Source organism: Phaethon aethereus, assembly GCF_964289735.1.
Source record: "Phaethon aethereus genome assembly, chromosome: 2".
Taxonomy (NCBI): Eukaryota; Metazoa; Chordata; class Aves; order Phaethontiformes; family Phaethontidae; genus Phaethon; species Phaethon aethereus.
The window spans coordinates 99,284,804-99,310,778 of record NC_138582.1 but is presented as its reverse complement, the minus strand read 5'-3'; the positions used below and the strand labels follow the sequence as shown (position 1 = coordinate 99,310,778).

The 25,975-nt window shown below is 41.7% G+C and overlaps 1 protein-coding gene across 4 annotated transcripts in view; it reads right to left on the bottom strand.

The window, feature by feature from the left end:
• PHACTR1 (phosphatase and actin regulator 1) overlaps positions 1–25,975 on the bottom strand; it is a gene marked incomplete at its 5' end in the record, with an annotated part of 312,028 nt that overhangs the window by 67,236 nt on the left and 218,817 nt on the right. For all 4 annotated transcript variants that reach the window (XM_081996841.1, XM_081996842.1, XM_081996843.1 and 1 more), the window contains one exon: positions 6,956–7,036. In XM_081996841.1, coding sequence (XP_081852967.1) covers positions 6,956–7,036 — 81 coding nt within the window. The remainder of the gene's footprint in view (positions 1–6,955; positions 7,037–25,975) is intronic.

Sequence of the window (25,975 nt, the reverse complement as noted above, 5' to 3'; positions counted from 1 at the left end):
TCAGACATGACACAGAATCATGACTCAAATATACATCCTAAATCAGATCTCACTTAAAGAGGAGCTACATGGGGAGCTGCTCAAGTACAGCAAACAGATCAAAGATGCGATAAAATAATTTGTACATTGAAGAGTATCTTAGTGTGAATTAATCCTGGATCAGAGACGTCCTTGACAACCAAATGTAAAAGGCAAATTATATTATTTTTAAGGCACTAGAAGCTATTCTGGTTAGCCAACATACAAATGAAAGAATCCTGGTAATGCAATTATTACATATACATGGATAAATTGATTAGTCTTCAGGAACCGGCTATGAGTTTTAAGTTAATTTTGCACAGTGATAACATATGTAATCTTGTTCTCACACTTGCTAAATCCCTTGTTGTGTTTTCACAAAGCCTGCTGCTACTTAGTGGAGAACCACTTTCCCTAAAAGCATGGGCTTCGATAATGCCATCTGAATGTGAATCAGCTGGATCTGCATGGTACCAGAGAGAGTAGCTTGACCTCTGCAGTAACAGGAGCACATGAAGGCTGCTCTTCTGTTACTCAGGAGGCTCCGCACACCTGAAGTCACTGAAGAAACAGGACCTCAGAGGAAACTCGCTGATGCAGTGGACTCCAGCCCAGACACTTTGATTCACCTTAGCCTGTGAAAATAACAGCATGGGGTGAAGGGCCCAGAAATGCATAGATGATATGTTCAAAACATGTGGCCCCTAAGCATGGTTTGTACTCCTGAACTCACCTGCCATTTCCTCTTTCAGGTACTTTTAAAAAAATTGCCTGGTGCAAAGCAGCCCGCAGTGCATCATGCTGACTGGTACAGACCAGTCCTTTTGCTTCTTTATGTCAGAGCTCTGTCTGTCCTCTCACCCAGCCTTTTCACCCTGAACACCTTGGACTAGGGAACTTCTGACATGTCTGAAAAGTGCCACACTCATGCGCTCCTTCCACAGACAAATGGCTAAGGAAGTCAAAATGATTGGGAGAGTTCGCAAACCTGGGGTTTCTTCCACTTTGGCTCGTCTCCTTCAGTACTTGCCTGCTCTCAAGTAAGACTGTCTTGATGTCATTCTTGATGGCAAAGGCTAGGAAGGGCAGAGAAAAATTCACGTCCTTCTCTGCCGTGACCTCCATGGGCTAGGGAATGGAAAATTGAGAGTTCTTGCACATGGTCAAGACCAGTCCCTGGGGCTGTTTCCTAGCCTTGGTAACTACTTTAGCACAGTGGGTAGGATCCTCCTTGACTTCAGTCTCTAAGCAGACCCCCAATTTTGTGGGATCCTATGGAGTTTGAGACAGGCTGGCATATGGATGTCATCCCTGCTTTTGGAGGAGTTAAAATCCTTTGAACATATTGAAACTGCAGCACAACTGGCTCTCCGATGGCTGCCATGCCTTCCTCCTTGCTGCGTTACCAAAGCCACTTCTCCAAACTTATGCTCACATACTGCCAGAAAACCTGCCTTAGTGCATAAGTGCAACACTTCCAAAACCCGTCTGGATTTAGGTAACCTGAAATTTGGCTCTAAATCGATCATTTTGATTAGACAAAGAGTACAAAAACATAAAAGTATAAAAGATGAAGACCGCCCATGCTTCCTTGCAGAATCATTGCACCATCGTCTCTGAAGCAAGCAATCAGTACACACTCATATTCAGAAATTTCTCACTACAGGCAATCTCACCTCTGTTCAGGTAAGAAGAGGTATCAAAATACTACAAGTAGGTTTAATTCTTTGACCAACACCATGGAACAGTGGGAAATTCTAAAGACAGATGTTTCTGGGATGGTTACACCTTCATGTGAAAATCAAAGCCGTTTATCTATGTGTGGGAGCAATGGTATAGCAAAAATCTGAGTTCTTCTAAATGCTGTGGTATGTTCTGAGTTGCAGGTGGAAGCTGTAATTTTAACCCCTCAGCACTGCATGCCCACAAACTATTAGAACAGCAGGCGCGTCATCAGATACTTCTTCAACTTACTATTTTTTCACAAGCACACAGTATTTGAAAGAATTACAACCTTTGCCTACATTTTCAGAAGATTCAAGTCAAAGAACCCTGGAAATGGAAGATGACAGAAACTGATTTGGTCATGAGTCTGGCCCTTGCCAAGAAAATAGCTCTCTGCAGTTCAGTCTGGAGTGGTTTCACTTGACTAGTTTAAGCCTGGGTGTCACTGAAGTGATAAAAGCATTTCTTGTTTCCCAAAGACAGCAGCTGGAGTGCAGTGACTCTCCCATGTGTGAACACCGTGACTTACTGCGCTCTGCTAACTTTCACCTGCTGGATGACACAAAGTCCTTTGAAAAGCCAGCAAATCCTGAAGCAAACAGGTCAGAGTGTCATTTTATACAGCGGGCAAAGAAACTTGCTAATTCTGTTTCTCTTCAACATAGAACATACAATAAAACAATACTAAGTGCACTGCAAGCTCCAGAATGTTTGTTCTTGGGCCAGTCTATCCATATTGTTTCCTTTGATCTGTATGGATTTTTTAAAGACAGAAGAAGGCAAAATTAGTCACTCTCAGACTGATTCTGTCTGCTTTGTCCACCTCTTAGGAAAGGGAGACAAAGAGATTTAACATTATGGCTACACCTATTGTCTGTGAAAGTCTGTGAAAGATGCCTGTTAGCATGGAAGGTGCTACCATCATCAAAGCAAGCCACCTGCTATGAAGTGCTAAAGCCTGCTGTATTTTCTTGAAGGATTAGAGATTACCTAACAGGAGTTACAAGGAAAATGTTACTTCCACTTAAGGTTTGCAGTGAGATATAATATCCTTTATTAGAATTACTCTGGCATTATTGCACCACTGAAGGAAATAGTGCTTTTGCTCTACAAATCTTGCCTTACTCATATCCTTGTATCATCAAAACTACTCAATACTTGTGTTTTACCACTTTCTTCTCTGCCCTACCTCTTTCTTTCAAGGAGGAGTACTAATTCTTAGCTTCCTGTGTTTGCAACCAGCAGGAAATAATGTAGGATACTGAATAAGAAGTCCAGGTGTTCTGCATTATAGTTTCCCTTTTAGTGGCACCTGACAATGAAAAAGTCCGATGTCTCTGCTTTTTGCACTGAAAATAGGATGAAGTAGCATGTGTTTTGTACCAGCTTTTTCTGATATTAAAAGGTGAAAAATTACTATAGAGGAATTAACTTCCTTTTTCAGATGAGGGCCTCCAGACAGCTTAGCATCTGCTTCACAAGATGACACAGAAGATTACAAACTAGAGCATTATTTGATGAACAGGGAAAGCTGCAACACTTTGGTAGCGACGTGGAGGGCAGGCTCAGGCTGCACAGGAAAGATTTTTCGTGGGGATGTCTTTAAGTATGTGTAGGGATGGGTCAGAAAGCAGCTGTGTGAGGGCTGTGAGGCGGGGGTGCCGGAGGGCACGCGCTGGACGGTGGCGTGACTGAAGGCTGAGCTCCGAGCCGGCCGGGGCACCGAGCGGGGAGCTACGCCCTGGCCTCCCGTGGGCTGCGACACGCTCGGTGCGGCAGCCTGGACCTCGCCTCGCTGGCCGCGGGGATGCCTGCCTCGTGGCTGCGTTCCCAATCTGAGTCACGTTCCACAACGTGGAAAACCCAAAGCAGTGAGAAGGGCAAACCTTTCGCCAGGAGTTGTTTCTACCCTGAAGTTGCACCTAGGATGACTTCCAAGCCAGCAGGCCATAGTGAGAGCACAGGCAGTGTCAGAACTAAAGGATTAGAAGCATCTAAAGTACATAACAGGTAAAAACTGTAGAACCTAATGACAAGCAGCGTATTTCTTTGGTTTTGCAATGTTTTTTGTTTTTTCCCGCTTAAAAAAATAAACCGTTCAGGTTACTAAATTTTTAAATCATCTCTCCTTTCCCAATAAGCTAGACTAAAAGAGTAGATAGATTTAAATGCTCCAGACTTTATGAGGAAGACCCTACTTCTAATATCTGTGAAAGTCTGTAACTTCTATTGACTTCTAACATGTTTTGTACTGGTACTGTACAAGATTTTTAGATTTTGAATTAATAAGGTTTTAAAGCACAGTCATAAGTTGTATCAAAATTGAGGCAGCTTTGGCATGTCTTTATGTAATTTGCTGAATTCATTGCCTTAGTTATTGACAAGTGAAGCAGCAAAACAAATAAAAGCTGCGGTTAAAGATTGACACATACGTAATAGATGTCAAATATGTGTTGCATTACCAGTTTGTAGAACAATGGTGTTTTGCATAAATAACACTATATTGGGTTTGCATGGCAAGATTTTGGTAGCGGGGGGGCTACAGAGGTGGCTTCTGTGAGAAGCTGCTAGAAGCTTCCCCTATGGCCAATAGAGCCAATGCCAGCCATCTCCAAGATGGACCCACCACTGGCCAAGGCTGAGCTCATCAGCCTCTGGGATAACAGATTTAAGAAGGGAGTGAAAAAAACAACCGTGCAACAGTAGCTGGAGAGGAGAGAGAGAATATGTCAGAGAAATAACTCTACAGATACCAAGGTCAATGAAGAAGAAGGGGCAGGAGGTGCTCCAGGTAGCAGAGCAGAGATTCCCCTGTGGCCTGTGGTGAAGACCATGGTGAGGCTGGCTGTCCCCCTGCAGCCCATGGAGCTCCATGGTGGAGCAGATATCCACCTGCAGCCTGTGCAGGACCCCACACCAGAGCAGGTGGGAAGCCTGTGCTGGAGCAGGCTCCTGGCAGGTCCTGTGGACCCATGGAGAGAGGAACCTATGTTGGAGCAGGTTTGCTGGCAGGACTTGTGACCCTGTGGGGGACCCAGGCTAGAGCAGTCCGCTCCTGAAGGACTGCACCCCATGGAAGGGACCCAGGCTGGACCAGTTCATGAAGAACTGCAGTCTGTGGGAAGGACTCACATTGGGGAAGTTCATGGAGGACTGTCTCCCATGGGAGGGACCCCAGGCTGGAGCAGGGGAAGAGTGTGAGAAGTCCTCCCCCCGAGGAAGAAGGAGTGGCAGAGACGACACATGATGAACTGTCTGTAACCCCCATTCCCTGACCCCTTGCACCACTCGCGGGGGGAGGAGGCAGAGAAAATCAGGAGCAAAGTTGAGCCCGGGAAGAAGGAAGGGGTGGGGGGAAGGTGTTTTAAGGTTTAGTTTTTATTTCTTATTATCCTACTCTGATTTGATTGGTAATTAATTAAAGTAATTTTCCCCAAGTTGAGTGTGTTTTGCCCATGACAGTAATTGGTGAGTGATCTCTCCCTGTCCTTATCTTGACTCATGAGCCTTTTGTTAGATTTTTCTCTCCCCTGTCCAGCTGAAGAAGAGAGTGATAGAGCAGCTTTGGTGGGCATCTGGCCTCCAGCCAGGGTCAACCCACAAATACATTACCAACTCAACAAATTAATTATCCTGAACAAGGAATAATAATACTGAAAATAATTATGATAATGATAACAACAATAATAATGATAACAACAACAACAATACTAATCACAGAATCACAGAATGGTAGGAGTTGGAACCTCTGAAGATCATCTGATCCAACTCCCCGCCAAAGCAGGATCACCCAGAGCAGGTTGCACAGGAACCTGTCCAGTCAGGTTTTGAAGGTCTCCAGAGAAGGAGACTCCACAACCTCTCTGGGCAGCCTGTTCCAGTGCTCTGTCACCCTCACAGTAAAGAAGTTTTTCCTCATGTTGAGGTGGAACTTCCTCTGCTGCACTTTGTGCCCATTGCCCCTCATCCTATTGCTGGGCACTACTGAAAAGAGACTGGCTCCATCCTCCTGACAGCCACCCTTCAGCTATTGATAGACATTGATAAGGCCCCCTTTCAGCCTTCTCTTCTCCAGACCAAACAGCCCCAGGTCTCTCAGCCTTTCCTCATACAAGAGATGTTCCAGACTCTTAATCATCCTCATAGCCCTCTGTTGGACTCTCTCCAAAAGTTCCCTGTCTCTCTTGAACTGGGGAGCCCAGAACTGGACACGATACTCCAGATGAGGCCTCACCAGTGCAGAGTAGAGGGGGAGAATAACCTCTCTTGAGCTGCTGGTCACACTCTTCTCAATGCACCCTAGGATACCATTGGCCCTCTTGGCCACCAGGGCACATTGCTGTCCCATGGATAACTTACTGTCTACCTGGACTCCAAGGTCCTTCTCCATGGAGCTGCTTTCCAGCAGGTCAACCCCTAACCTGTACTGGTACATGGGGTTGTTCCTCCTCAGGTGCAGAACTCTACCCTTGTCCTTGTTAAATTTCATGAGGTTCCCCTCTGCCCAACTCTCCAGTCTGTCCAAATCCCGTTGAATGGCAGCACAGCCTCCTGGTGTATCAGCCACTCCTCCCAATTTTGTATCATCAGCAAACTTGCTGAGGGTACATTCCAACTAGGAATTGATCTAGGTCATTGATGAAGACGTTGAACAAAACCGGACCCAGTGCTGATCCGTAGGGAACACCACTAGCTACAGGCCTCCAACTGAACTCTGCACCACTGACCACAACCCTTTGAGCTCTGTTATAATAATATTAATAATGATGTCTTCTGAACTGTTTCAGGGGAATGCACACTGTTCTGTGCTTGTCAGTATCCAAAATCTTTAAACATTTCCCTTTTCCACAACAGTTACTCCCAGAGTGACTCAACCAATAACAACACATGCAGACACAGACCCACTCCATCTCCCACAGTCTGGATGCCTCGCTGTTTGCAGCGACTGACTCCTGCATGCTGCCGTGATTTATATTTCTTCTGCTTTACATTTCTGATTAGCTTTCAGTTTTATGTGTAGGTAACTATCACATTTATCCAACAGAGAAGGCCAGCCCATCATGAAATCAAACGAGATGTTTGGAGACCTTACTCTGCACAGTCCTACAATTCAGGACTGTATTTCCAGTTCTCAAATGCTACAATAATGTAGTATCTGGTCATAAAACTATATGGGATGTCAATTTAATGTTGTGTAAAGAAGAACACTTACCTTTATCAAAAATTTCTTTTAGCACTCCTCGTTTTATAAGCTCCTCTCTGCTTTGCCTCATTGATATTTTTCTTTCCAAAGCTGTAAGCAAGGGAGAAGGGTCAATATAAATAGAAAAGAAGGGAAATGATTGTTTTAAAAGGCTCTATGTTTTTTTAAGGCATTTAAAAAATGCTTTTTCTCCTCTTCAAGTCAGTGGCAAATTAGCGTCACAGAATCACAGAATCATCAAGGTTGGAAAAGACCTTTAAGATCATCAAGTCCAACCATCAACCCAACATCACCATGCCCACTAAACTATGTCCTGAAGTGCCACGTCTACACGTTTTTTGAACACTTCCAGTGACTCCACCACCTCCCTGGGCAGCCTGTTCCAATGTTTGACCGCTCTCTCAGTAAAGACATTTTTCCTGATATCTAGTCTAAACCCCCCCTGGCACAACCTGAGGCCATTTCCTCTTGTCCTATCACTAGTTACTTGGGAGAAGAGGCCAACACCCACCTCACCACAACCCCCTTTCAGGCAGCTGTAGAGAGCGATAAGGTCTCCCCTCAGCCTCCTCTTCTCCAGACTGAACAACCCCAGTTCCCTCAGCTGCTCCTCATCAGACTTGTGCTCCAGACCCCTCACCAGCTTCATTGCCCTTCTCTGGACACACTCCAGCACCTCAACGTCCTTCTTGTAGTGAGGGGCCCAAAACTGAACACAGTATTCAAGGTGCGGCCTCACCAGTGCCGAGTACAGGGGCACAATCACTTCCCTACTCCTGCTGGCCACACTATTTCTCATACAGGCCAGGATGCTGTTGGCCTTCTTGGCCACCTGGGCACACTGCCGGCTCATGTTCAGACAGCTGTCAACCAACATCCCCAGGTCCTTCTCTGCCGGGCAGCTCTCCAGTCACTCCTCCCCAAGCCTGTAGTGTTGCATGGGGTTGTTGTGACTAAAGTGCAGGAACCAGCACTTGGCCTTATTAAACGTCATACAGCTGACCTCCGCCCATCGATCCAGCCTGTCCAGATCCCCCTGCAGAGCCTTCCTTACTCTCTAGCAGGTCAACACTCCCACCCAACTTGGTGTCATCTGCAAACTTACTGAGGGAGCACTTGATCTCCTCATCCAAGTCATCGATAAAGTTATTGAACAAAATCGGCCTCAAAACCGAGCCCTGGGGAACACCGCTTGTGATCATCTGCCAATTAGATTTAACTCAACTCCATTCACCACAACTCTCTGGGCTCGGCCATCCAGCCAGTTCTTTACTCAGCGAAGAGTAAACCTGTCTAAGCCACGAGCCACCAGTTTCTCCAGGAGAATGCTGTGGGAGACGCTGTCAAAGGCTTTACTAAAGTCCAGGCTGACAACATCCACAGCCTTTCCCTCATCCACTAGGTGGGTCACCTGAAGGAGATCAGGTTGGTCAAGCAGGACCTGCCTTTTATGAAACCGTGCTGGCTCAGCCTGATCCCTTGGTTGTCCTGTGTCTCAAAATAAAGGCTACTGTAAGTCCAGACAATCTGCCTGCTGCTGTAGTGTGCCATTATTGGCAGAAATGGCTATAGATTGACCAATTTAAGGGCATGCCTGCACTCCCATTGCTTAATTTTGACATGACCCAAGCATTGCTGTGGAGAATTAGAGACAGCAAAGGGAGAAAAAGGCAATTAGTGCAGAAGCCGGAGAGGGAAAAGTAAGAAAGGCGGCAATGCAAAGGATCACGCCAATGAAAGATGTGGCCATGGACTGTCCCCAGGCCAAGGAAGAGGGCTGGCACCTCTGCTGCCCCAAAGCCAGGGCTTGTTTGCCTCTAACTCCAGTGAGAGCAGACCAAGGTGTTTGGGACACTGCAAAAAAAGAGCTGTTTAGTGGAGCCTTCTCCTCCCTGGAGGAGCATTTTCCCCCAAAGAATGTGTAAATAAGGGAAACTCCATGAGAACCACTGCAGTTTACACCAGGTCTCAATAACCCAAGTCCTGTATTGGCTCCTCGGAGACTGTGGTCACTGGGGCGGGAAAAAGACAGAAATTTCATGTTTGTTTAGCTCAGCAGTAATTAAAACAATGTCCAATTAACCAAAGCACCACAAAGGACATGCATTCAGGCAAAGAGCAGAAAGCCAGCAAGCAAGGGGCGCAAGAAGTGATGTGCAGGAGTGGCTGTGACTGTGCACGCTCTGCAAGAAACAAGCCGGCGTCTGCCAAAAAAGAGGCACAGTCAAGGGCGAATTGCTTCTGCCATATGCTCCCCTATCAGACCCAGCACAGATGCACCGCACACACAAATGAACTGGGACTTAGCATCTCCAGTCTGCCCAAGGCAGATTTAAAGCAAAAGAGGCTCCGAAACCCTCTCTCCGTCCCTGAAAACATGAGGGTGTAACCTTTTCTGGCACCGCTGCATGTGTCTGTTCCTGCAGGGGCACAGTATACTTGGTGAATTAGCTATGCTTCTACTGACACGCTGCCCTCATTGCAACTTATTTGCTGTCAGATACATATGGCTTCCTATGAACCAAGCCAGCTCTGCTCCACTCGTTTCCACAGAATAAATTTAGATTTCCCCATTTTTAAAATCAGTTTTGAACATGTATTCTTCAGGACAAAGAAGGTCAGTAGGTACAGTGAGGAGCTAATAAAAACCCTGCTCTCCCCTAGACATACCTCTGAACTTCAGCATCAATCAGAATTAATGGCCGGTCCCTTTGCTGAGGCACAAGACCCCATACCCATTAGCCAGCCACACAGTACAATTTTATTTTTGAGGCTGTTAACATAAAGCCACAGCATTTTCCAGAGTGTTTTAGCCCCATTTGAAGAAGTGCTTTAGGCATCTCACTGACTTTCAATGAAACTTTGATTTCTAAGTTTCTAAAATGCTTTTGAAAAGAAATATCCAACAATCAGACTGTGGAGTCACACTGCAGACTGCTCCCCAACCTGGCTCTTCCCTGCACTGAAGGAGCCTTGGTCTGGTCTGGTATTTAAAGCTTTTCCCCATCCTCCTTAAGAATAGCTGTCCTCAGGCCCTCCAAGAAAAAAAGCCCAAACAAGCTACAGATAACTCCCGAGCTTTCTCCCACCAAAGAATCTGTTAAAACCCTGACTGACTTTAAACAGCAATTTGGCGGCACCCAGCTCCTTTTCCAGTAGGTCTGGGAAAGTGCAATTTTCTGTTAGTGTAAGCAGCAAACAGCACCCAGTCTGTCTGAGCATGTTCTTCAGTGGAACATCAAGTTGGGTGGAACAGCAGCAAAGCAGCAGCTTCTGCATGTAGACAGTAGCACTGCTCACAAAACAAAGGCATGGACAAATACTGCTATTTCTGTACTTTATCTTAAATAGCTAAGTAACAGATCCACATTTTACAAACAAATTCACTGGCACCCACCCAGGTTCACCGTCTCACCCTCCTGCCTATTCAACAGGATTGTGCAAGGTAGCAGCGTTACTACTGACTTCAACGGCTAGAAAGTCCTATCACGTTATTAAATCACAGAATCATTAAGATTGGAAAAGACCTTTAAGATCATCAAGTCCAATCATCAACCCAACACCACCATGCCCACTAAACCATATCCTGAAGTGAAAGTAAAGTAGTGGTAAGAAACATGGTAATTTTGTGGATTGGAGTTAAGGCTTTCGGGGGACTGACTGCTACAGAGGGCTAGCAGAACATTTTGGAGAAGCACAGGAGTGCCTTTCCCAAAACAGTTGCTGGGCAAGACACTCAAGTATTGACCAAGACTTCTCAAAATCACAAACTATTTCTGCAGTCTAGCAGGATTTTGAAGATAGAATATATTTTTGGAAGACACAGGTTTTTCAGATACTGCCTTTCTGATGTAATCTGCTTCTGCTCAAGAATGAAAAAAAAAAACCCCAACCCTCCAGTTTAAAGCTCAGAGTAAAACAATTTTTTCAGTTTCCAAATCCTTTCTAAGTAGATACACGACTCAAAGTATTAATTATTTTCCTGCTAAGCCAGGTTAATTAATAAGATATTTAGAGGAAGGGCATGCTGGGCTAAGAGCAGCACTGAATGATGATAACAGATGTTATACTAAAACTATGGAACATGCTGCCTTCCTTTAATAAAAATCTTCCTCCCAAACAAGTCTTGTACATTTAAGTGCATAAAGTGCTATGCTACTGCTGGATCAGGTAGAAAAAAAATCACAAGGGCTTAGATGCGGAACTCATTAGGATCTAACAGCCCGAACAATGAAATGTTTCATTTGGTCTGGATTTCTCTGGCAAAGATTGCCTGTTCTTTTAAGGAAGGATTTTCTTCTCAAGCAGAAAGCTGATACAGAATAAATTCATTCACTCTCCACTGAGAAGTGATCCATTCACAGCAGAGGATAAATAAAAACCTCTGAATTAATCCTTGATTCACGAGAACCTTGTAAATTCTGTGATGGGGAAAAATTAAATAAAATTAATATTTAACAAAAGATGTATTACTTCATTGGCAATACTCCTTGGTGATTAACCTAATTTTGTTCATTTGTACAATCTTCCAGGAGATTAGAAATAAGCATTAAGCCCTCTTTATAGGGTCAACTTATGCCAGAAACTGGTTTTCTTAACAAATTCATCCATTCTCCAAGAAACTCTCAGTTACTAGTTTATAGAAATGAGCATATGCGTATTTTATGATATAAGCATACAGATTTTGCCAGTGTGTTATACAGTAACGCTGTTTCTTTTAAGCTCTGATGAAGAAACAGTAGGAAACATTTTTATTAATGTTTCTGAGCTGATGTTTTTGAACTTGTCCCTCAGGAGCAGCACCCTTCCGCTGTTCCAGCAGAGCTTTTCTCTGTGGCAGACCCATTAAGATCAGTAAAGCCTTGACAGGGTCAGGAGGATTTCCTGCCCCTCCAGTTCTGGAAATCAAGTACAGTTTTGTCCTTATTCCTTTAATAAGCTGTTGTGCTCTGTGATGGCAGTGCTTGCGGGCTGCTCCTCCAGCTGAGAAGGTGAAGCTCTGTGCCAAGCGCTTCTGCTGCTCCATTAACCAGCCACAGAGGTGTTTATGTAGTCAGGATATTCAACCTTTCTGTCCCCCCCATCCTTCCCTCCAGGACCAAAACATTAGCAGGGCCTGTTGCAATAGGACAAGGGGTAATGGTTGTAAACTAGAAGAGGGCAGATTTAGACTGGATCTGAGGAAGAAATTTTTCACAATGAGGGTGCTGAAACACTGGCACAGGTTGCCCAGAGAGGTGGTAGATGCCCCATCCCTGGAAACATTCCAGGACAGGTTGGACGGGGCTCTGAGCAACCTGATTTAATTGAAGATGTCCCTGATCATTTTGCGGGGGCTGGACTAGATGGCCTTTAAAGGCCCCTTCCAGCTCAAATTATTCTATGATTCCATGATCTTAGATGAACTCTTCCAACCATCGGTCCCCGTTGCATAACTTGTCATGTTGCTGCTTAAACCAAGAGGCGGACTAAGTAAACAAGGCCTTTCTTCTCACCTGACAACCAAAACTAAACCTCAGTCTGTGCCAGCCAGTTGAATCTTAACCTCACTTGTTTCTGAGGTTGCCCTTGGCCTTTGTCTTTAAAAACACTGTGAGTTGCTTTGCATGAATTCTTCCTTTCAAAGGACACTGTAATTTTGATGATGATTTTAGGAAGCAAAGGTCATTATAGGAATGGAGGTTAGAACAGAAGCTTTCTGATGCATCAATTATATTTGGAATCAATAGGCAAAAATCTGCTTTGGTAATAATTCACATCTGAATAATTAGAAACAAGTAAACCAATTATTTTGCAGTGTTAAGATAAACAACCACCAATATTTCCTTTAGACTTGTAAGGAAGGAGAGCTTTTCAGACGTGATGGATTACGTATCAAAGCATGTTACATCATCTTGAAATTCTTCCAACTATGTAGACTTTCTTGATAATCAAATGGAGCAGGATTCATCTGATACAAATTTTTACAGTGTGGGCTTCTGCCTCTGAGTTGGCCTCCTTCCATACGAAGAGCAAGTCTTGGGCATGGTAGACCTCAGCCTAATGTATGCATCTAAAGCAGGCTGAACTGCAGGTTCGAAGTGCCTGTCAGTCTTTACCAAACATAAAGAAAGCTAAGAGTGAGTAGCTGAGATAAAGATGCATAGGGCTGAATCCACTCCTGAAATAAAAATTGGCTGAAGAAAGTAGTTTTAAGAAAAGAAATGCTGCTGTAGATGAAAGTCTCAGATGGAGCTGAGGAAAACATAGATGTGTCAGCTCAAACAGAGCTCCATTAATTTTGGGATTGTTTCAATAGGTGTGGCGTGACACACAGCATCACTGCTGTGAGCTTGGGGTTTGACTGACGCCAAAACATAGCTTGGTTGAAATAACTGTTTTGCTTTGCTCAGTGCTAAATATGAATTTTCCTTGGCTTCCAACATTCTTAAGTCTCTTGAAGTCTGACGGAAGGAAAAATATTCCAACAAGTTTCTGAATCTTGGAGATCTGAAGTTCCTTACAGAATTTTTGGGTCTCTCTCATCTCAGCCTGGGTTTTCCTGTAACAGTACGATCTACAAAATCTGACTCAGTCAGATTACTACCTAGAAAGGATTAGAAAAGCCCCTTTTTGTTTGTATGTCCACATTTCTTGTTCTGGCTATAGCCTCGCACTCCTATGAGATTACAAAATAAATGAACATCAGTGGGGGAAAGATGCGTGGCTATTATGAGTTAAGCTTGATTTAAAAAAAAAATGTTGCAAATACCTCTCCAAATCAGGTGCTGCTACAGTAGTTGACAGAAAAAAAATCGCTTTCAGTACACGATTCCTTAGAAAACTTCTGTGGCATGTGCTACAAGACAAACTAATAAAACAGGAACAAAACCCAGCATTGATGCCACACTGGAGGAGTAACTCAAAACACTCTAGAAGCAAACCAGTATCATTACTGTCATTATAGAGGTGGAAAAGTGAGGTACAGACAAGTTGAAACAACTTGGCTCGTCACCTGATAGATCAGTAGCAAAGCATTAACAGCAACCATTCTGCAGCCAGAGGCCAATGAACTATGCTAAGAAATGATCTTTCTAGACTTAAAATTTGGTAATCTATAATTAAGACAAAATAACAGAAAAAAGAGGCCAAAATAAAAAGAAACACCTCTATTAATTTTATTTTATTTCCAGTCATGTAAGTACAACTGGATTTATTTTAGATTATGACTACTTAAAACAGAGAGAAGATTATATTAGGCCACCTTGTTTCCACTCAAATTCGTATCAGTTCAGACACCTGCAGTAAGAAGCACTGGACTAGGAGCATGGTAAATCTTCATTTGCAACAGGCAAGCCTTTTAAATTACACAGTAAAAATATACACATTCCTTTGAGAATGCAGGATCAAACCTAAAATCCCTAGTTACTAATGAGAGAGTTTAAGAGGTATAATAGTTGCCACACCCGATAACTACAGATAAAAATTGAATTCCCTCTTCCTTGCTGATGGTGAAAGAAAGTAAAACTGGGGAAGAAGCTGAAATCAGCCTTAAGAAAACTCTAGATTTATACTGATCATTACTACATGTGAACTGCCAGAGGACAGACTCAGGAGGAAAATGGATGCAAAACCAAATCTGTAAACACAGAATTGCAGGAGCTAATCAAAACACTGCAAATCTCATTAAGCAAAGATGATCACAATACAGTAACACAAGTCAGAAACACCACATACAACCAAGAATTTAGCAAACACAAGGAAAGGCAGAGAAATAAAATCTGAACAACTCTACAATAATTAACAGAAGGAACTGGACTGAAGAAATCAGAAATCTAATCCAGGAGCAGATGGCCTGTAATTTTTTCATATAGAACGACTAAAAAAAAAAAAAAAAAAAAAAAAAAATCAAAGAAGCTCCCTTCCTAGGGAAAGAACTAAATTTCAAGCTAGATCCAAAGAAACCCAACATAATGGATTTCACAGACCAAGCAGAGCAAGCCTGGTAGAACATGAATACATGAAAACAGGAGATAAAACAATAAATCTTGACAAATATAACAAAAGGTGTGTCTGAAAAAAATCTAAGAAAATGGAAGTGAAAAGGCAACAAGGCTGCAACACCCTTAAGAAAAATGTTACCACCCTCAACTGTCCAGCTAATAAACAGCAAAACAGAACTCCACTGGGTCAAGGAACTGTGATAGTCTATCAATAGTATTTTGGAGAGGCTCACATTTTCATCTCCTTTCTATATAATTGTTTTTCTTGTCACACTTGAGAAGTATTGTACAGCAGGTTAGGGAGAAATTCAGAAAACTGACCAAAATACTGAAAAAATTCTTCCCCTTGAACCGCAGCACAGCATTTTAATGAATTCCTAGGTAATACTAAGTCAAGAACTGGAAAGCTGAGCCATCAACAGGTATTGCTTTCCACAACTTAATGAAACATGAGGCTCTGTAGCTTAATTAAAGAAATTTGGAACAAGGTAACATAGCGTATCTTAGAGTGCACCTGCTCTGCAATTACAGTGTGACTGCAGCACAGAAAGCCATATCCTGGGAATTCGGAATATATATAATTTAGGCATCAAAAACAGTAATGAGGGGGTGGTACTGACTTATTTGAAGGCTTTCATCCAAGTAAGAAACCTGGCAGGCTTGAACAGCCCATGTTGAAGTCCATACAGCTACCAGCATCCTAAGTAGCTACAGCTAGAGTAAAGATAAATTGAGCAGAGCTGTTACCACCACAATTCTTACTGCAATGAAGCTATGTCCTAAGTGCCAGCAGAAGGCAGCTGACACAATCCTTACAATAGGAGATCCGTTCATGTTTTAACATGGGCCACTAGTGGATGAAATGATGGTTCCTCCTACAGGCTTCTGCCTTACAACATGCAGAAGTTGTAGCATCAAAGAAACAGTAAGAATATAGGTTCTACTCATCAAGCCTTTGCAACCAGCCAAGACGAGTGATGCCATCTGAAATTAATATAAAGAAAGAAATATGTAGGAACATTAGCAGCAGCTGTACATCCCAAGGAATGGTTGCTTTTTATAAGTGACTCAACTTGCTTTAAGCACCTTGCCGTCTCGGATTTCTGTACGTACAACAAACACCACCTATGCTAAAAGCAAATTAGCAAAGAGCTGGGCGAGATATCTGCAGTGTGTTTCCCTTACCCTGAGAAGGTGGTACCCACACAGACGATACTGCAGGAGGGATCTGCAGCGTCACCTGTAATGGCAGAAACGTCTATTTGCAATGTTCTGCTACAATAGTTGAAGGGACCTTCCTCAAAGCAAAAACCAAAGCATCTGCGTGGTGGGCATTGCTAGAATCAGATAACAACTCCTGTGACTCTTTGCAGCTGAACAGAATTCTCTCCAGAACAGAGTTTACACATGAGATATAAATAACCAGGCAAGCTGCTGCTTTTGGATTTGCTCCTCATCAGACAACACATCCAGATGGCAAAATATAGAGCACAGTTTACAGAAACAAGTCTAGCAGATGTCAGGAAACTGGATTCTCCAGTGTAACTTTTAGAAGCTGAAGGAGTCAGTTTCCCTGGGACAGAAAAAAGGGGAAAAATATTAAGATAGAACCAAAACAATGGCAGGCTGATGGTAAGAAGGGAGGAGGAATGCTTGGACAGACCATCAGGAGATGACAACGAAACTACTGGCCAGTATTTGGTCCCCTTGTTTGCCAGCTGGGAAGATTACCCTGCACATAGAAAAGAGAGCTGTACTCAGCACAACTCTAACTATAGTAGTAGGAAACTGCTACGTAGGTCGTTTTGCAGTTTTTTACCTTACAGCTGTAACTTTACAAACATACATTGCCTGATATCCGCAGCCAGACAGATGTGTAAAAACAGTGCATTATAGCTGAACGAAATCTTACTTTGGCTAGAGTCAAGAAAGCTTGATCTGCTGGATGCTTCTATTTCACCAGATAGGGATTTGGGATAACTTAAAATACCTGCACGTTACCCAAAGTGTGCATTTACACACACACAACACTGTTGCAATAAGTCACAGTTTAGGGAACAGTTCTTCCACTTACACTGGAACAATTAGTACATTGCAGCCTCGCAAACAGACACGCAAAGCCGATGGATAGTTGTATATCTGTGTCCAGATGTACACTTCTTTAAAATAAATGTTACAACGCACAGCTTGCAACTAAGAAATACCTACTTACGTCGGAATTTGGCTTAGCACCTCTTTGGGAGAGAAGCTATTAAGATTTCAAATACTTCTTGGAAACCACCGCTACTTTTGTACACCCTCAACTAAGCACGCACAAATTAAAAATGCATTTGGTTATTAGAATGAACTGGCATCAACCCTTCAACGCAGTCCTGTGTTAGAAGCCAAACAGGAAGTAATTCATTTAATACTTGATTATAGAAGTGACTGAATCACAAAGCAACAGACACTTCCTCCAAAATAAGAAGATTCCTGAATTGCAGCCATCACATCACCCAGCAATTATCTTTGGATTACATTTTCAGCTTGTGCAATGGTACATAATAATAGACTTAATGCTGAAAAAAACCCCAAAGTGTCTTTAACGTCATTGTCTTATCACTCAAAATACTGCAGTCTACTTTCTGGTTTGGAAGCTTATGATAGTTCAAGCTACATTAAAGCCACACGTGCAATTTCAGTATGTTTTACGCATTTAGAATCTTGGTCTGACTTTTTGCTTTTTTTTTGGGCTGAAAAGATAATTTTCCCAGATGGAGGGAAACTTTCCACTATGCATGGCAGTCCTTTGGAATGAGCAGGCCAAAGAAGGATGAGAATGAGATCTCAGTTACAGTAACATGAATGCAGAATAGCTTCATGAGAATTTGGCATGCACCACTGTGCCTTGTAGTATGAATTATTCCATTATTTCAATAGGAGATATTTTTTTAAAAGCCCACTGATGACAAAATGGTTTTATGCTCCTCCCCAGCAAGTGCTGAAGTTATCTGAAAAAACAAAGCATTTTTACACTTAGTAATATATGTTATCTTAGTCCTTTTTTGTGTGTGAAAAAACATAGTTATGATGCTTGTCTGGGATGCGGCGACAGAGTTGAAGATAACAAACACCTTTAGGCAATAACAGTTTTGAAGTGGAGTACTGGTGTAAGAAGCAAATTTGGAAAAGAATAGGCACGAAGGACAGTGAAGTGAAGGAGACAGGATAATAGCCTAGACATTTTTTATGGTGTAATCACATTATAAAAGTAGATAATATTGTATAAAATAAAGGTATAATGGCAGTCTGATATCTCAATATTCCTATGTAAGTCTCCCTACTTACAGAGTTTAACACAGTTTATCTGTCAAATGTGTAGAAAACCAAACAGAAAATTGGTAGATTCATAGATGATCTAAGGTTAAAAGCAATGGTCCAGAAGGATAAAGGCCATGGCAAACAAGCCAAATGTTTTTCACAGTCGTGCTAATCCTGAAGAGCTTCAGCAGAAATGCAGAGTGAAACTTCTTTATAAGGAGCTATGGATGTCTTTCTCAGTGAAGTGTCACTTAGATAACTTTTTGAAGAGATCTATAAAATTATGAGTAGTAAACTACCAAGACCAGGCAGTTTTCTTCAGAGAGATCCTCAGGAAATAAAATACTAACTGGTGAGCATGGTGTATAACCTAGACAAGATAGGAAAGTGGGAGGTGGCAAATAGAAGGTTGCTATTTTTAAGAGTCCGAAAGTCACCTGGGAATTACAGACCAGTAAGTCTGGTTTCCATACCACCAGTCTACAAACAGCTATATAAAGTATAGGTAGAAATAGGAGACCTAGAACAGAAGAGAGATGGGAGAAGAATCATCCTGGGGTTGAGGTGGGAAGTTCATAGAAGTCAGTGAATGAAGATGTTCTGTTCCATGTTGGTGCCTTCAGAGTTCCAAAACCCCAATGTTAAGGTCGTTAACAGAATTTAAATTGCATGAGATAAGAGTGAGCATGCTCACTTCGTAACGTGGATTAATAACGTGTAGAAAGCAAGGAGGAATGCCCCATGCATAAAACAGAGGAATGTGGTACGACCTGCTCTCTTCTTCACAAAGGTACATTCTAGAAAGGCTGGCAATAGGGACGTGACAATTTGCTGACTGCAGTCAAAACTAAGGCTGACTGCAAAGAGCTATAAAAGATCTTATGATACTAAATGATGTGTGTTGAAATTCAACATCGGCAAGAAAAAAAAAAAGACATTTGGGAAAAGGCAGCCCTAACTGTACACCCTTAATAACAGCTAAATTAGTCATTCCCACTCAGAAGACAGTGCTTGGAAACTCGGCAGAGTATTCTCTGAAAACATCATCTTAATGCTTGGGGCAGATAAAAAAGGAAACAGAAACTAGAAATTATTTGGAAATAAATACAGCACCTTTGTCCTAGTGTACTAGTCTACAGCTAACACAAGTCTGATTATTCACCTCCCAAAAGATAGAGCAGAACTAAAAAAGTTATGGAAAAATGGAAAAAGAATAATTAAAGGAATGGGATATCTTGTACACAAGTAAAGAGTAATAGTGAAAACTGCACTTCTTTTTTGTGATCGCTTCTTTTGTACCAAGATCTTGGTCCTCTGATATTCACAAAAATACATGGTAATTGTCAGCTAGGCTGTGCTCTGCATGAATCAGATAGTTCCCTTGAAGGAAAATCAAGGCACAAAACAGGATAGCCAAGATCAGTACACATGTTCTACATACCCTCTGGTGAGAGCTGCACCAGACAGGGCTCCCTTGGCTTGCCCTAGCCTTTCACAACTTCCCCACAGCCCTTGCACTCTTCTGGACCCAGGGATGAAGCGCAACTCATGCTAGAATGGCTTTTGCCTTCTGAATCCATGGGGTGGCCTTTGGGAGCAGTGTGAGCTCCCACTCTCACATGGCATGGTCACGAGCCGTTGCTCCAGGTCTGGAGCCATAACAACATAGAGAGATTCAAGTCAGCCTGCATCTCCTGCCCTTGAGACCACGGGCCACGCTAGAGCAAATGCCGTTACAGCAAACTACAAAACAGAAGTCTTCACCGTGGGAAATGGGCAACCAATGGGGAATACAACAGAGGCGTACATCACCATGAATAGTCATTTGCTCATTTATAAAACGCAAGAAATAAAGAGCACCCAACAAAATGATCAGGGTGCATCTGGAAAAAAAGGTGCTTTTGTGTGCAATGTCTTTTTTTCATTGTGGAAGTAACTGAATGAGATATCCATTAAGGCCAAAAGTGTAATTGGGTTCAAACAACACAAAGCGATGGAGGATAAATCCACGCATGGCTCCTTAATTTGGACGCAGCTTTTGGCTTATGAATTTTTGAGTGCTGGAATCTGATTTATTATGTGAGGGGACAGATAAATACATACTTACCCTGCTGCTTGCATATGCTTTTACTAAACATAACTGTTGACTGCAAGAAAAGATACAGGGCTACGTGGACTTCAGTTTGATCTACTATGTCTGTCCTTAAGGGTATTTATCTTTAAAGGATGTATTTAATGAATTAGGAGAAAACACCCTCGATCTTAACACACAAAACTATACACTCTATTCCATTATCGAGTTGTTGGGAAATGTGCAAAGGCATCTAATTTGCCTTTGAAAGGAACTTGAATTTTATCTCCTTACCATGCATGTCAGGGGATTTTTCTTATGTGATTAAATCAGACCTGTTAAGTAATACGGATTTCAACATATTGGCATCTAGAATTACAAAAATGGGTTCAGGTTTCATGGCCTGTGCAGTGCTGCTTGCAAAAGTAGCTTGCCAGCGTGGCATCCAGGCTTAGAACGCTTTTTCATCAGGGGCTTTGGGATTTTTCATTAATTAATTCCAGAGAAAGCTAATATGTTTTTTCAGTACTTTTTTCTTTCAGATCTAGGAAATACAAGAGTGCGTGCTATATTTCACATTGGACAAATTTTAATTATTATTGATTGATTTCTAACAGCGCACTACATGAAGTGCCAATGGAATATGAACCCAAAATCTGAAATTCTGCCCAGTGTAGGGTAATGACCTCACTGTAGATGGTTTTTTAACAAAGAGAACAGTCGAGCTGTTCTGCAGATTTTGACTAATGCTTCACAGAAAAACCACAGAGAGGCTGCAAATCACTGCTCCATGTAAAATTACATATCTGATGGAAGTTGACACTACCTTGAAATATTTTTCCAAAGATTATAAAAATGCTACTATGTTGTTATAAATACATTAATTAAAATATTCATGAAGTAGCTTCAAAATTCAGGTGTAAGTGAAGAAATAATACAATTTAATGATTAAATCTACCTAAATATTCTTCTGTTCCAAATTTATCCTAGTCTTTTTTTACATCAGTAACATTGGGATGATTTATTTTTGTGAAAGTTCACTTATTTCTGTTGCATAATAGCAATAGATGTCAGTCTATTTCTGCCATCATAATTAGTTGCTGTGGAGATGGCTGAAATATCACGGATTATAATTGCAAATAAGGAATAAGCAGCAGGAAAAGATGACATTGATAATCTGCAAATATTGCAAGGTTACTCGAAACTAGTTAAGTAGAAGATATTTTAATTTGCCATAGTAAAGAGCATGCTCACAGAATATGGGGGTGGTATACATTTCAGATGAATACACTGTGAAGAAGCACAACAGTTACATATGATGGCATCATAAATACAGCTTAAAGTTATCAAAGTAGAATTGTCATACAACCCATGCATCTTATGATTTTGTTACATATAATTTTGCTTAAGGCCTATAGAAAAGCCACTTATGGTATCCACTGTTACTACTATGAGGTAAAAAACCCATAGCAGTAGTACATAAAAAATCAGTAGGTGTTATCCTGAGCTAATATTCTTTGGCAGATAAATGAAGGAGAAACAGGTGTTCAAGTGTCTGCATGAAAAGTGGCTAGAATTATCCCCTTGACATAGTTCTTTAAAAGGCAAAAATCAAACTGCATCTTTCACGGGAGCCTAATGAACCTCCTGCAGGGAGAAAGGACAAAGTAGACAAAAATAAAATTCATGATGCGCTATTTTACAACAGGATTCCTTTCTATTATGTTGTATTTTGCTGCAGGGCTGGCTGGCACTTCAATCTGCACCTCACGTATGTAACGAGAACTGCGTAACTGGTTGTATGTAATGATGCTACCTTCCTACAGCCACTGTGTGCACGTCCAGAACAACAGCGTTATAAAAGCTTTGCCTTTTCTGCCTCAGTAGCGTGAAGCAATTGGCCTGCATTAAAAAAAAAGATTTCCCAAATTATGCTTTTATGAAGAAACAAACTTTTTAAAGCTTGACTGAGCTAAATACTCTTTTATGTATTGCTGTTTAGAGCTAAGTTGCTGCATGCTGAAACGTGAAGGGAAAGTGAGAAGCAGCTGTTAGTAAAACAAGATTTCTTCCCCTCTCTGAGCATAGCTGAGCGACTGATATCAGAATTATATTCCCAAGATTCCCACGCCATTATTTGGATAGCTTTTTAAACACCAAACAAGTATCCCGGCATCTTGTTAAGATGATGATAATAATTTAGGTAGACTGACCTATGGATGGTAGAGCCTCAGAATATCAGTGGATTTATACTGTTTGAGCCACCAAACACTGAGTGTTTTTAGTATCAACAAACCTGACTTCAAAGATACTGGAATGGAAATATATCTTGTTTGCGTGAAGATGAACTAGTACATCTCATTCTGACCCACCCCGATGTTCAGAGAGTTCACGTCAGACACTTAACAAGGCAAAAACCAAAATACGCTCACCTGCTGTCTTACCCATTTATTGTACCTTTTAAAGCCACTGTTGCTGATGTGATAGCCAGATAATTAGGCTAATTTGATGTGAACCCTCTTGCTTTTAAATTTGTTTGTGTGTACTAAAGGGCTTTGCTTAGCAGGCAATTAAACAAATAAATATAAAACTGAAAATGTAGCTGGTTTGGAAATTTTCTTCTCTATGTTGGTCAAACTAGGGACTGCACATCTCCCATCCTCTCAAAAAGGCTGGGTAGGATGTGCAGTGTCTACCTTTTACTGTTGCATGCAGTTCTTTGATGAAGGAGTTACAAAATCATCAGTGAAAGCTTTCAGGACCAACACCGACAAACACATGCTGTGAGCAACAAATGCTCAGTATGGCTTGGGATAGAAAACAACTCCTGTAAGGATCTTTTATCTGCAGTTATCAACTGGCTCCTGAGAATGGATACTGCTATCACTAATTGATCTAATTGTGAGGTGATACAGCTGTGTAGTTTTCATGGATTCAGGTAGCAGTTTCCTACATTTCTTTCTGCAGCAATGAAGGAGCAAGACGTTCTGCACTGAAATCCCCTAGAACAGGTGAGGCTTGGTACAGGCCTGATACTGTAAATAGTTAATTGGGATCATGTCACTTTATCTTATGTGTGAGCTATTTCTTTGTCATACGAGAGATGCGCCCTTTAACAGCTGTACAGACTCCTGCAGTGACTTCTCCCCACCCTGACTTCTCCTTCGCACTGCAGTTTTCCATAGGATTTCACTTGTGTGTCAATATACACTTTCTTTTTAACGAAACTGTGGTATTATTTACCCCAGTAATTCTCGTAGCCGCTACCGTATGAAAACATATTTGCATTATGCAGCTGTACAGTGCAGCTGCATTTTGATGTTAAGTCTCAGAATGGTGGTCGCTGCCACTCTGAAGACCAACTGCTTGAGAATCAACGGTCTAGATACTTCTGGGTCAATGGACGTGACCACGTATTTTGCAAATCATGAACTTGGAAGTTTAAGCAACTCCTATCCCAATTACAGATACAGTAATTAACACAGCTGATAACTGACTGGGGTTAGGACTTAAAAAGAAGATGATCTCAGTCCCTCCTAGGATTTCTGGCACCCTCGTGTGACTTGACATGGAAATGGGACCAGGAAGCACAGAGACTTTCTAAATGGAAAACAACCAAAGGCATACATTATTTCACCTTCTTTAAATGAAATGCAAAGTTTTGCTTGGCTTTAAGTTTAGGGAAAGGTTCCGGAAGTCTTTGTTTTATTGGAAAGAGTATACCTGTTCATATTGTAAGCCATGCGGATTAATGGGAACTTCCTGTGAACTTGGGTCTCAGTCCTGAAATACTTTTTTCAGACTTTTTTCCCATTGACATCTATCGCAGCTTTGAAAGCCCAGAGATCTGTAAGTTCAGCTCCCTAGACTGGTAAAACTAACTCTTTTTTCTGTTCCCCAAAACCCTTCAGATATAATTGCAGTCTTTAAGAAACGAAGAAAAGCTCAAGAGCATCAGATTTATAGGTATTCTCTCCTGCCTTTGGGATGGGATTTATTTGCTGAACAGTAGCTGGTAGTTGCCTTTCTTTTTCCCGTTTTGTTGTTTATTTAATAGGTACTGGCTGAAAATAAATGAGATGTCAATCCCATAGTATTTCTAAGCTTCAAAGGTACTAGCTTGGTCAAACTGAAACAAGGATCTAAAACAATTATAACGTTTCAGCATGTGTCACTAATCAACTGTAAGTTTTGAAGGTTATTGATTACATGATTAGTTTGACTTTAGTATAGAATTCTTTAGCCTAATAACTATGTGATTATGTTTAACGGCCTACTCTCATAGTCTTTAGGCTGTATTTCCTCCATGCTAACATTGTAACTATGCGTAAACGGTTAATCACGACTAAAGCAGGCCTCATGAAAATTAAAACAAAGAAGAGTTAAGAGCAAGGACTGAGAGATTAAAGAGAACAGAGAAGGTATCTTAACCTTGAGCATAAAGACAGACTGGCAGGAATGCTCTAACAAGGATGATAAGAAGGAACCGCTTGGCTGGACAACAGGAGGGGCAAACATCCAAGGAGAAGAAATTCCTCAAGTGACTCGTGACCATAAAAGGGAAAAAGGAGCAGGGGGCTGACTCCCCAAACGACCACCGACGACCACCCGAGACCCCCGCGCATGCGTAGTGTAGTTTTGCAACGCCAGCATTATGTAAATGTAATAGATAAGCAAGGAGGTGGTGATTTCTTGGAAAATGTGTGAATATTCATGTCTTTAAGGTATATAAAGGATGAACTTTTGTTTCAGCACTTGCATGTTAGGACGAGATATCCCCCATGTGTCCAGCGCTGTAATAAACATACCTGCTTTATAACTCTTTTGAGTTGTGAAGTTTGTTTCCACACGTCAAAACAGTCCAGACATGCCCAAGAATATGGGCAGGATTTCCAGACTGCTTTGTGGTATCTGACATAGTAACTATATATAATAATATGCATAACAATAACTATGCAAACTGACACCAACCACAGAAATACACGATACTCCACAAAGCCAAGAAATAATGCAGAATGAAAAGTTGTCCGTCCCGCCCCCCGCCCCAATTCAGGGAAAAGTAGAAAATTAAAAAACCCAAATTTTTTCCTGGGATTCAGATGACATATTAAGGTTTTGAAGGCTGTATCGGGAAAAAGCCAAGGGCTAAACAAAGTGGAGATGATGAATGTATTGAAATCACTGAGCAGTTACTGGGTGGGTAACTTACTCCTTGCAAGCATCTCTTGTGTAATGTTTAAGAAGTAAAACCCTGCAGGACTTAAAATCTGCTTAGCATTACCTTGAATATTCTGGAGCCCAAATAGCCTTTTATCTTGTTTTTTAGACATCAAGGGGGAGTCAGGAAGGTGTGACTGTTAAGTATCATTGCCAGAAAATATTCAATCAGTATTATATACAGAGTCAGAATTAGAGACAGAACAGGCTTACTGCCCTGGCAAAGAACAGAAGATAATTAAATAATCATGATTTTACATTTGTAGAAAATTATTTAATGACACTGTATTTATGGATATAAATAAGTCAGTGGATAGATATGGACATGCCGGCTGGCTTCCCTCCATCTCAACACACTATAGTGAGTTCTGACTTTTTTTCAAGAGTAAAAATAAAGGCCTAATGTAGGTAACTAATTACTACAATCACAGAACCAAATCCTGCTCTCATTATACCTTT